The sequence below is a fragment of the Myzus persicae genome, unplaced genomic scaffold, assembly GCF_001856785.1.
Source record: "Myzus persicae strain clone G006 unplaced genomic scaffold, MPER_G0061.0, whole genome shotgun sequence".
Taxonomy (NCBI): domain Eukaryota; kingdom Metazoa; phylum Arthropoda; class Insecta; order Hemiptera; family Aphididae; genus Myzus; species Myzus persicae.
In genome coordinates this window covers 3,729-17,035 of record NW_019101165.1, presented here as the reverse complement: position 1 = coordinate 17,035, position 13,307 = coordinate 3,729, and the positions used below count along the sequence as shown (strand labels likewise).

Below are 13,307 nucleotides of genomic sequence, written 5' to 3'. Positions count from 1 at the left end.
TTAAACATTTAACAAATATAATTTAAGAATTATATATTATATATATAATAGAATTACTTAGGTATACATTGAATTATTGAGCTTTTTTAACATGTCATCAGTTATATCATAGTCAAAACAATTATTACCATAACTTGTTATCAACTGTTTAGAGTGTAATAAACCAGACAATGTTTTTGTAGACAATCTATTTCTAGTTTTAGTTTTATTTAAACTTATACAACTAAAAACTCTTTCCACACACGCACTACTATGCGGTAGTACAAATAAATATGAAAAAAATTCATTTAACATAGGAAATAACAACTCATCATCACCTTTTGTAACACTTAAGTTTGTTTTCCAAAAGTTATTTATATCTTGACCTTTACTATAAGGAGCTGCTAATTCTCTTGATTTAAACAATCGCCATTCTCTATCCAAACTGTTGACATCAGGTATTAAATTATTGAAATACTGTGCTATAGGTCCTAATGATTCGACGTTACCAACATTTTTAGGGTCAAGAAATGACATTCCTTTTAAAATCTTCATTTCATTGCTGTTAAATGGGAATCTTGTAAATATTTGTTTGGCCAACTCAATGTAAAATTCAAGACATTTGGTTTGAAAAAACAATTTATCGATGGCATTTAAAACATTATTGGATAAAGCTGCAGCTACTTTAGGTCCAAAATAAATTTCCTCATTTGGTTTAAAATTAACAGGATTTCTGTATTGTAGTTCACTTATGTCAATAGATTTTAAAATATTGTCTCTTATGTAACAGCTCAGGATGAATTTGTACGTTTCAGCCATACGTGAGTATAAAAGATATACTTTCGGTTTTTCTGATTGAAATTCAGCATTCAAATCAGTTATAACAGGTAATATATATTCAAGAAATTCAAAATAAAGTTTAAAAATTGGATTGTTTAAACATTTATAAATATTTTTACAAGCATGGGTAGCCAACTTATCGTTTTCAAAATTTTGTAGTGTAAAGTATGCCTTTAATGCTGTAAACTGCTCTATAACACGTTTTACAGCAGCATTGACTGATAGCCAACGAGTCTGTGATGGTTGTAACAACTTATTTGGTTTTAAATCATAAAATATTTGGAATTCCTGAAATTCAGTTTGCCTTTTATAACTCTGGTGCATAAAATTGTAGATATCCCTGATTAACGTCTCTACTTCAACAGGAAGTTTTGTACATGCATAATTTGCACACAGAGCTAATGAATGGCACACACACTTCATTACAAACAATTTTGGTATATCTTTTTGAAGTAATGTTTTCAACGAATTATTTAATCCCATCATAGAATTAGCTCCATCAGAAGCAAAACCAATCATATTTGTTTGATATGGTATTTGGTGCTCAATAAAAAAGTTTTTGATAACAAAATACATATTTTTAGAAGTGGCATCAGATAAAGGCATAAGGTTTAAAAACTTGTCTTTTATATTCCAATCAATGTTCATTCTTACAACTAGGGCAATATGTTTAATGGAACTAATATCAGTGGATTCATCCACCATTAACGAAAATTTATTCGTTTTCATTTCATTAATAATGTTATCAAAATCAGTTAAACCGATAACATTATTAATTATGGCTGTTGATTTTGTACGATTGCACGTAATTTTTGAAGAATCTTCATTAAGTTTTAAGGACAATAACATTTTAACCAAATGATCAACTGAATTAATAGAAATATTATGTTCGGCTATAAATGAAGCTATTTTAATTTCAGCAATTTCTATTTTTTTTTTTGCAACTAAATGATTTTTAGTACTTGCCAGATCACGGACGGAAGGTAATTTTGAACAGGACATACTTTTTTCATGTTTTGACGTAGATTCGTGTTTTTTGACAGATGCAATACCTCCTTTGTAGTCACTTCGACAACCTTTACATTTGAAAAAATGTGGGCCTTTTGTACTTGAACATATCCATGTGTATTCATTTTCCCATAATGTATTGTACTTGTGATCATAATTTAGTTTTCTCTTTTTTGTCAAATTTCTCCTTTTCTCTTCTTCTGTATTATACCCATCGGATTCAGACATCCTAAAATTAATAAATACATATAAAGTAATTGTATGAAGAATAAAACATTTTAACTTAATAAATACTTACATAGTGACACGAAATACCAAATGTGGAGATTGGGATTTGGCGTCTGATGGCGAACTATAGTGAACTTTGACAGTTTGACTAGCTGCTATTGCCCATTACTTTGTTTGTTTACAATGTTTTGGGGGGAAATGATATTATAAATTTATAAAGACGATAAATAAAACCACTGATAGCACTGAAAACATTCGATTATGAGTGTTGATGATAACAGAGGGCAGAGGCACCTTTAGCGGGCCGTCCCCTGTCACCCGCCCACCTTTTATTTACATAATACATTTGTCATTTTGTAGGTATATTATTCAGGGATGGTGTAAATTGTGGTATAATTAAAAAAAAAAAATCAACGCTAAAAACGATAAAATATATAAAACCATTAATGGGCTAAAATCACCAGATTTTACATAATTTTCAAAAGTTTTTCACCAGTCACCAGGTTGCATCAAAAATCACCATATCTGGTGATAAATCACCAGACCTGGCAACACTGGTACTAACTGTGTACGGAGACAACATGATATGCGGGTGCGACCTATGTACGTCCGTGATTAAAAGCTATAAATATATTATAAAACATAAACATTGATATTGACTGATAACTAATTCTGCTATAAATAAATGAATATGGCTAAAGCACCATAATAATATGTGGAACATGGTATTATCTTATTTTCATAATTTTATTAGAAATTAGAAAATAATATTATTTTTGTGTGAACGGAATACGCATTTAACCAATTTTTCCAATTATTGGTCATTAGCGCACAATCAGTTATACACTATTACAATATTGATGAATAGCACACTACGCTGTTTTACACTATTGTAATATTTATTACTTGGGTTCGTATTATTTGTATCGTGTTCCCTGTTGTCCGCTTGACGTTCCTACAGATTGTTAATAATTGTATTGCATCAACCGTATACTCTTGTTTTCATTGTTTAAATTATTTTAAATTGTAATACAATGAGTAATTGTGATTCTTCAACCGAAGTCGACCAGGTTGCAGATTTAGAATAACCAATTTTACCCTGGCCAAATTATCAAAAATATTTTAAAGTATTAGGAGTCATTGAGAATCATTTTTTCTATAAGAAGCTGAAAGTGAAGTGCTTAAGATGTGTCGATACAAAGTATTACAAGGTGGATTCACGTTCAAACTCTAATATAAGAAAACATTTAAGCGTAAGTACAATGTTAATTTCATACCTGCCTATGACAGTTGACCCATCTAATATCTTGTGTGTTAAATTAATTTTAAATACCACACAAATACCTAATATATTACAAAAAATAAAAATATATCAAAAACAGTGGCGCAGCTTTTTAAAAGTCAAATTTCAAGTGCTTAAGATGTATCATAGATCTCATTATTCTATATTATGTATTTTCCTGGGCCCCCACACGAGTCATATCAGAGGGGCCCAGTATTCTTGTGCATATGAAATAAAATAAAATAAATAACCCCCTCCCCCTCAAAAATAAATCCCAGTTGTGCCAGTGATCAAAAAATGTAAATTATTTATCAAAATTTATAATGTTAAGTAAAAGATTATATTATTTCATTTTATTCAGACACAACATTCAACTATATTAAAGAAAATTGATCACATTGATTATGCAGCGAACAAAAACTGTTTAAAGAGATTCAATGATGGATCATTGAAGCATAATCCTGGTAGCTCTTTAAAACAACCAGTTTTAGAAGATTTTTTAACTAGTCAAAGTAAGAATGTGTAATGTTCATTTTTATTTTTTGTTTTACCTATTAAAAAGTTTTTAATTGCAGCATTAATAAAAGTAGTTGATATTTAAATGACTACATGACTATATACTGATACATTGCTAGTGAACGATATAGTTGTTAATGATTTAGAAGAAATCGACGCATTCAACTTGAACATTCTAAGTGATGAAGACTATGATTTGCCATATGCATTACCAAAACACCATCGATGTTGTGCACACACAATAAATTTAATAGCAACAATGGTAATTAAACATTTATTTAAGTAGATAACCTAATATAGTTAAATTATAAAATACTAAAAATATTTTTATCGGAAATAATATATTTTGAGCAAGTATAGTGATTAAGACAAAACTATTAGGTAGTAGGTTTAACACTTAATACTCATAATCAAATTTGTATGAGTTGTAATACATTTAAAAATTAAATTTTTCTTTCAATTTAAATGATAAAAATATATGAAAAAAAATATTCTAAGATATAAGTATTAATATGATTTGCATTAACTATTTTCTTTTATTTATACCCAAATTTCAATTTTAAATATCAATAAATTATGTTTGTTTAATTTTTTATTATTAATTACAAATTTGTACAAATTAAATACAAAATAAAATAATTTATTTGTATAACTTGTTTTTTCTAGGTCTCTAAAAAAAGCTTTGTCGAATATTGCATACAAAAAACAGTCAAGAAGCACTTTTGCCAAGTCTACCGCTTTGTGGAACAAAGAAGGTCGCTTAACTAAGTCACCTGATTTACTTAAACAAAATCTTGGTGTTTATTTAATTACACCCAACAAGACACGTTGGAATTCACTGTGTGGTGCAGTGGTGCTGCTTAATAAATTAATTAAAAATAATGAACTTTAGTTTAGATTAATAATGGACAAATTGACTATTGACAGGTAAATTGTAAATCTTAAAAAATTATTAATTATTTTATATCTCTTTTTTATGAACAATATTTTCAGATTTAATAGAAGTGATATTTATTTCATGTGTCAATATCATACAATTGTGGGGCCAATTTCAATAAGCTTGGATTTACTCCAGGGTGATACTAACATGTACTTTGGTCATCTCCTACCTACAATTGAAGGATTAATTTATAAATATGAATTAATGACAAGTGATCAAACAGTTTCTAATTACAGTGGATTCTGCTTGATGTGGCTACCGGTTAATATGGGCATCCGCTTATTGTGGTCAAACATGTCTGGTCCTTATACAAATGTATACCGACGATGTTAAATAAAACCGCTTAATATGGACACTCGATTCAGTTTATGTGGGCAGTTTTATTTTATCATAGCGTTAGAATACACACATATGTATTCAAAAAGGACTAATTTAATCGAGTTTCGTCGATGGTTTCGTATCTATGAGATTTTTTTCATTCTCGGCAACTAGGCCATTGGGTAAGATACATTTTTTTTTTTTACAAATAAGTATGACACTATAAAAGGTTTAATAATAACAAATGTCTAGACTAAATAATAAGAGTTTAAATTTTAAAGTTGTGTCGTTCAGATGGTTAAATGAGTTTGTTCAATTCTGTCACCTGGAGGAACACGAATATGTAAGGTGATGGCAGGACTGGTCCAAGTATGTCATATAAGTCACCGAATAAATGTTCCGGTTCCTTGCATCGAGGTATGTAAAACATTCAGTGAGGATGTGTTTTATTGTGAGTTGGACCCCGCACGTCATACTTGAGGGGGGTTCATCTCGGGACATTTGGTAACCATGAGTTCTTCTGGTGTGACCTATTCTTAGTCTGTTGATGATGAATATCTATGAGATTGTATTTATCCAAAGTATACCTTCTACATCCAAAGATTAATTTTATTTAGTACATTATAATATGTATTTAGTTTTATTTGTATACCTAGTAATTATTCAAAATTTTTTCAATTACACATATGATAATACAAATAAAAACTTTTTTTACTAATTTCGGTTTTTATGGGCAACCGCTTAATGTGGGCAAACAGGGATGGACCTAACGTGCCCACATTAAGCGGAATCTACTGTATATGAAACTTCTGGTGACTGCCATACTTAATGGTATGTAATAATTAATATTTTTTAAATACATTAATCTTATTTAGCCAAGTACATACTTAAATTGTACACATTTAATTTCTTTTCGTTTTAGCTGTTTTTGGTTTACTTTTTTGGTAAATACTATTTACTAAGTAGTAAATATATAGAATTTCTTAATTCTTACAGTCTTACTGATGTATAATGTAAAATTTAATCAGCTGATCTATTATTTATATTTAAATTTCTGTGTAGTACATTTTTATACTCATGAGCTAAAACTTAAATGATAATAATTTTTGTTTTTTAGGTATGAAAACAAAGATTATTTGATAGACAAATTTTTAATTACTGCTGCAGTCTGCCACCCACTATTTAAAAAAGTATGGATTAAAATTGTTATAAAAAACAATTGGCCTCAGAATATTTAAAAAGTGCCTGTTATGACTTATATACCAATGATAATGACAACAATGATGTAGAAGATAACCAAATGAAAGATAATTTATCTACCTTTTTTACCTGGTCACTAAATTCCCGAGAGGAAAAATCAACAGTTAGTGATGAAATAGATGGATTTTTGGGCACATCTCCAACAAAGTCTTTAGAATGTTTGCATAATTTACCCACTATCAAAAAAGTAAGATTAGTTGAAAACTTCTTATTCTATTAGTAGTAATATTAAAAAAACATTTGTACTTAATTTTCAGGTACCTTGTGAAGTACAATACTCAACTACCTAGCAGTGCATCAGTAGAGAGTGTTTAGTGTTCTTGGTGCAACAATTCAAAAAAAGAACAAATATGATGAATCAACATTTTGAACAAATTATGTTCTTAAAATGCAACACTTAAATGTTTGATCAATATAATATATTATGAATGTTTCAGAATTAAATTGATTTTTTCGTTTTGTATTTGAAAATTATTTCAAATACTTTACTATAAATAGTATTTCTGTGGTATTTTAAATACTTTATTAGTAAAGTATTTTTTACAACAATGATCAGTATACATAAACCTAATTTTGTCCCCATATATTGTCACTGCGTCACGTTATAGTGTTAGTCATACATTTTTGTCTTGGGAAACATCGAGCACACAAAATCCTAAACAAAATATAGTAAATGTTGAACATAAAAATGTAAAGTATATTTACCAATATAGATAGGTTTATCAAATTTAATAATCTTGTTCTCTTGATTGACTGTGTTAGGTTATCAGTTATTACTGTAATTGGTACAAGGCTTAAAAGTGGACTTATAAATTAACTTCTTGTATAGCCCATTGTAGGTAAACAAGCGAGAAAATAATAATAAAAAAAAAGATCAAAATATACTATGTAATATTATGTAGGTTTTTTTATTTGTTAAGAATCTATGAATTTCTTATTGAAGTCTATAAAATTAATTTAGTATTTTGTGGTTTTCAGTTCAAACGGGTCTTCTGTTGTTCATATTTATACCAATTGTTTAGAGCCATGCCAGCACATGAACAATATTCTTGCGGATATAGTTTTAGGAGACAAATTCTGGATAACATATATGATAAAAGTTATTATTTGTACGAAGAAAAGTGTTAAGCTGAAGATTTTGCTTAAATATCACTAAAATATAATATTATACATTTCAAAGCCTAATTTTGAATTTTTTTCAAGTCTCGACACTTCTAAAGTTTTATGTTAAGTTATAGTTTAACCGTTTAGACTAAAAACAATATTGTTAGATAATGGACGTAAAAATTGACTTGCGACAGTAGTGTATCTAAAAATCTAAATGGCCTATACTCAGAGTGCCGTGTTCTGCATTGTATAGATTTAAACACTTCCAATAATATTCTGTTTCGGATTTTGAAAAAAAAATGTATCGTGTAATCCAAAGAAGTCAAAAACTCGAAAACTGATGACAACATATTATATTATAATACCTATCATCTATGGCAATAGCAGATCGTCGTCACTCACCGGAGACGATTCGCAATTCTAATAATTTCATTGAACAAAAAAGAAATGTGTATGGCAACTATAAACATTTACTCACCTTTTTCATTCTACTCAAGTAATTTTTGTAAAAAATCTCGATTTTTTCAATTTGGATTTCGATGAAGTAAGATGTTCCTCGATATGGCGCCTTGCAGCTTTATATTATTATATACAATCTATGTATACGTAAGTTTGATTACTTATTCTTTTGGGGCTTAAATATTTTACTTTTTAGTTTCAAAATTAAAATTTGATTTGCTACTCGTGTGAAGTAGGGGCATATTTTTTGTTCCCGAGCGTGCAACACAAAAAAATACGATATCACAAACGACGACGGCATATCCATATCCAGGTCGCAGAATATTAACATATTTATAAAATTAAATATATATAAATATTGTTGTACATACTAGTCATATTACAGTAGTACACGGGAGTTTTTATGTCCTGCAAAATTCAACAATTTTTATTTTTAGTTTATATAAATGTTAAATAATATATGAATATTACTATGCCGTCTGCTTGTGGTCGAACCGCGAATTAAAGCGACGCCGTCGTACATCATACATCAAATTATTTTATAAAGCTGGGAAAGTCGCTCTGCTGATTATTGAATATCTATTTGAAATTAAATAAGGATATTTTAAATTTTAAATATTCTCGAATAGCTTAAAATATACCTAACCAATGCACTCAAAATGAATACATAAAATATTAATTATTAATTTCGTGCTCGACAGCATTCAGAGAAATGATTTAACTTGGAATTTTACAAATTATAGTTGCGGTTAGTCGATATACGGTAAATATTATGTATTAGAATACTGAATACCGTTATGTTAAATCTAAAAAGTAGAAATCACATTTAGTTAAAATAAGATTTTTATTTAATAACACATAAAAAAAATGTTTGTACTTCGAATATTTAAACACCACCTTTATCAATTATTAAATTTTCTTATTTTTTTTATTTTTACAAGAAATATACAATCTTTACAGTTAAGCACAATGAGTATATGTGAGATTGGGGTAACAAGCATTAAGGGGTTACGTGAGTAAGAAGCCACCCATCGGTAGTTCTTAGCTTGTTTATTTGTGATTACTTACAACTTATTAGGATTAAGTTAGATGATCCCTACACCATTTCCTTTTCAGCCTGCGACGGGGATTTCCAGGATGTGACGGGATATGTGAGACTTTTATTAAAGGGTTTACATGGTTTTCTAATTTATTATAGAATCGTTTATAGAAAATAGCAGCTTCTTCCTCTAGTGTTTTAATACCTAAGTCTTTGTGTATAATTATTAAATTAAAAATTAAAATAATAGGTACTTTATATATTGTTGTAATTTAAATTTTAAAATTTTAAACTATTTTGGTTATTGATATAGGTATACCTCATTTCATTATCTTAATGATCAAATCTCAAACACGGACCTCTTTGATATAAAAATTTGTAATATAATAGCTATCTATGGTTTTATCATATTGACGTAGTATAAATTATAATGTAATCCGTGGCGATTGTCTAAGTAGTTGCAAAGACGTAATCGATCTAAAATTTCATTTAGCAAAGCAAAACTTAAGTTCAGTCATAGGTATCTGATTTATTCCGCAGTGCACACACAATAATCAGGGATTCCGCTGAAGCCCGAAAGCGTCGATGTTTAAAGTAATTAATTTTGGTTTCATATTTTTTTGGTGGTTAAATTTACTTTTTATACTTCAAATAAAAATTTAATTTTATGAAAAATATGCTACCCTATGTAGCACATATTTTATTTCCGAGAGTAAATGCATAAAATACGAGAGATCAAATAAAATGAAAACGCCGCTCGTCGTCGTCGTTTTTCTGCTCCCTGATCGTAGGGTAATTTAATAATTATAACCTATTTTTAAGTACTTGAAATAGACATACATTATATTGGTTTAATTTAGAAATACCCGTTATAAGTGATTACTCATAAGACACAATTTTAATTTAGAACTTGTAATATTTTTTAAATCCATAGTTAGCAGTTGCAGTACACTATTAATTTAGGGTTATAGAATTTCATTGTTCTATTATATAATATTATATATTAATATTACATTATATTATAGTTGTATCTAAAAAACAAAAATGTTCACAGAGTGGTCAACTCACTATCCTAACCAGTAATCACTCCGTACGAGTGATTATGAAAATTATACTTTTATACTAGCAAAGGTATCTTTATATAATATTGTGTAATATATAGACACAGGAGTTCAAATATCCTACAATTTTGTAGTTATTCAAACCTAAGTGTGTACGAGTTAAAAAATTAAAGTTATTTTAATTTTAACTCTTTACTTCTTTAAAATTTCGAGCGGAGCGATGAGTCTATTGATTTTACAGTTTATTTTTTAATTTTTTTTTGTTCCTGTCTTTAAGTTATTTTGGGAGAGTAAAATTGCTTCGATTTTCTTCAACAGCATCTTTTCTGTTAGAAATGTAAATAGTATTGGTAGTTTGATGGGTCCAAATAAAAAATTTCTCTATAGTTTTCAAAAGCGGCAGGAAAAAAAAAACAAAAAATTAAGGAAAAAGTGAATTTTTACAGAAACCTGGTTTGACCAAATCGATATTGGTTTTTGATGTAACTCTAAAAAAAAAAACCGTGGATAAACATGAAATTTTTACTGAATATTTATCGGCGTTTTCTATAAACCTTACAATTTCGACAACACATTTTTATAAGCTTTTGAATCAGAATTGATAAAAATGTTTCGTTTTATATCTAAGTTTTTAAAACTTAATACAAGATTCCTTATAAGTGTGTCTACTTTTATCAAAAAAAAAAAAAATTCTACAGGAAAGTCAAATTAAATTTTTATGATCATTTAAAGTTGACATTTTGACAACATTGAATATTCACTCCATTTCTCATATAGTGATTTTTACTTATTTTTTTGTAACTGAAAACCCAATAATTGCATATATTTGAAATTCACACCATTTTTTTATATTTTCAATTCATATAGGTACTTTTGATGTACTCGTTTTGAGCTGTTTACAAACAATTTGAATTTTGAATTTTTTTAGTATTGTTTTTTTATAATTGTTAATAAAATTGTATTTATTGGGCAAAAAAGCTTGAAAATCCAATAAAATGCTCTTGATAGATATTTACAATATTAGTTGAAAAATATTTAAATTGCATAGGCACAATATTTTTTATGAGTATTTAAAGTTTGAATTTTAACAAAATCATTTGAAATGTACAAATAATTTTATAATTTAAAATTTTTGAAATATTCAACTTTTGTAGGTTAGAATTGAAAATTCAAAACAAAGTTCCAAGCAAATAGGTTATTCTGTTATTAAAAAATCAAAAAAATACCATCACAGATTTTTTATGTTCAAATGTGAACTAAATTAAAGATTAAATTACCAAGAATAATGATTGATGTTATTTTGTTGTAAATTAAAAATATTATTCGTGGGTACTTGAAACTTTTAAAGTATATTATTATATTTTATGCCCTCAATGACTTTTTAAATAACTTTTTCTTTAATGAATTTAATCTACTGCGTAGTACTAATACTTACTATACTTACAGACCGTCTTCTCTCAGAATCGTTTTTCGTATACAATGATTTTTCATCGTTGAATTCAAGCTTAAGAGGACGCCACACCCGCATGCGTTGTCTCCGTTTTACAAACGAGCAACATACCAAATTTACGCTCAGCAGTTCAAGTTTTAAGCCGTTAGCTTAAAAATTAGAGTGAATTAACCTATTATGAAACTTGATGGTAAGAACTTTATCCGTGTTTTGTTGGAAGCTTTTTTACGATACTTCAGTTTTTAAGCGAGGTATGCTTGTATAATAAATGTAAATTAAAAATGCTCATAACTCACTTAAAAACTGAATAATTGTAAAAAAACTTCCAAAAAAACACAGATAAAGTTCTCACCATTAAGTTTCATAATAGGTTAATTCACTCTAACTTCTAAGCTAACGGCGTAAAACTGCTGAGCGTAAACTTGGTATGTTACTCGTTTGTAAGACGGAGACAACACACGCAGGTCTTCTTAACATCATCCATTACAGCGACCAACTTGTAACCTAATGTACAGCAGAGAGCGACCTCCACATACCAGCTTTTTTTAATTTAATTTAATTTTCAATATCTTAATATTTTTAACATAACTGATATTTATTAAATAATGAGTTACTTTTAATCAATTCCAAGTTGCATAGTTTGTTTATAAAAAATTAAATAATAAATGTAGAAAAAATTATTATTATTGATGATGCATATGTATAACATCAAAATTTACTTTTTATTATTTTAAAACCAGAAAACTAGCTATTTAAGTAAATACAAAAAAAAAAGATATTTGTAAGTTGCCTAATCAATTTTAACTTAACTGAATTAAAAATAAGATTAGGAGATCCATTGATTTATAACTTTTTGAAATGTTTCATATCGACTTAACTTAACTCAGTTAAAAATTTTCATTAACTAGCCCAGGGTTGCAGTTATTATTATACTAAATTATTTTTATATATAGGTACTCCCATAACATGTTATCTAACTCTAATTTATTGTAATAAATATTTATTTACTTAAACACAATATTTCAGGAATTCATATATTATAAATAAATTAATAATAAAAATAATTGATTTGAACGATATTTATAAAATATTGAAATAAAATAAACACACTTATACTAATCGATAATGGTAACTATAGTCCCTGTGAATTATACTACTATTAAAATAAAAATGAACCAGTAGCAGAATTCTAGTAGTTAACTGACTTGTCGTGCCTAGTGAAGAAATATGACTTTTGTTAGGTATAAAACTTATACGTTCTTGAATAAAATTGTTAAAACACAAATTAACACATAATGACTACGTATAGGTAAGATAAAAGCTAATCCTTAAAGAGATTATTTTAGCTATATAATTTCTGTAATTTCTAATAACAAATAGCTCATACGTATTTTGTTGAACATTTTACTATATAGGCTGCGTTTTTTTCAGAGATAGTATTCGTCTGTGAAAATTTGCCAATTTTGAATACAATGTCATATTATGCAGTGTGAAATGTGTTGACGTGAGTGTTTCAAAGTCTTAGTTGTATGCAAGAAAACATGTGGTATGTATTTTTTATTTATCAGTAGATTAATTTGGTATTGTTAAATGATCAGAGTTTGTATTGCCCCTAACTTTTCAATTTAATTGTATTGTAACTACTGGTATAACGCTATTCCGGCTATCAATAAAATTATGAAATTATGAAATTAATTTTATTTTTTGTTTTAAATTTTTTTTTGTAATATTTAAATATTTTCACCGATTATCAGGTACGATGACCTGTAGGCACAATAGAGACTGTGTGTGAAATAGAGAAAGAAAGGTAGTGAGATGGA

General features: G+C 27.8%; 1 protein-coding gene and 1 long non-coding RNA gene across 2 annotated transcripts; one reads left to right on the top strand and one right to left on the bottom strand.

The window, feature by feature from the left end:
* Positions 1–6: 6 nt before the first annotated feature.
* Positions 7–2,389, bottom strand: LOC111028039. Its single transcript, XM_022306574.1, has 2 exons — positions 2,126–2,389; positions 7–2,056 (listed from the first exon to the last, which is right to left on the bottom strand). Coding segments are annotated over exons 1-2 (2,001 nt in total). The 5' UTR covers positions 2,128–2,389; the 3' UTR covers positions 7–57.
* Positions 2,390–3,927: 1,538 nt separating this feature from the next.
* LOC111028038 lies at positions 3,928–6,674 on the top strand. The gene is made up of 5 exons (XR_002603868.1): positions 3,928–4,115; positions 4,520–4,780; positions 4,847–5,293; positions 5,393–5,528; positions 6,229–6,674. It is a non-coding gene; the product is annotated as an uncharacterized LOC111028038 (long non-coding RNA).
* Positions 6,675–13,307: the final 6,633 nt, after the last annotated feature.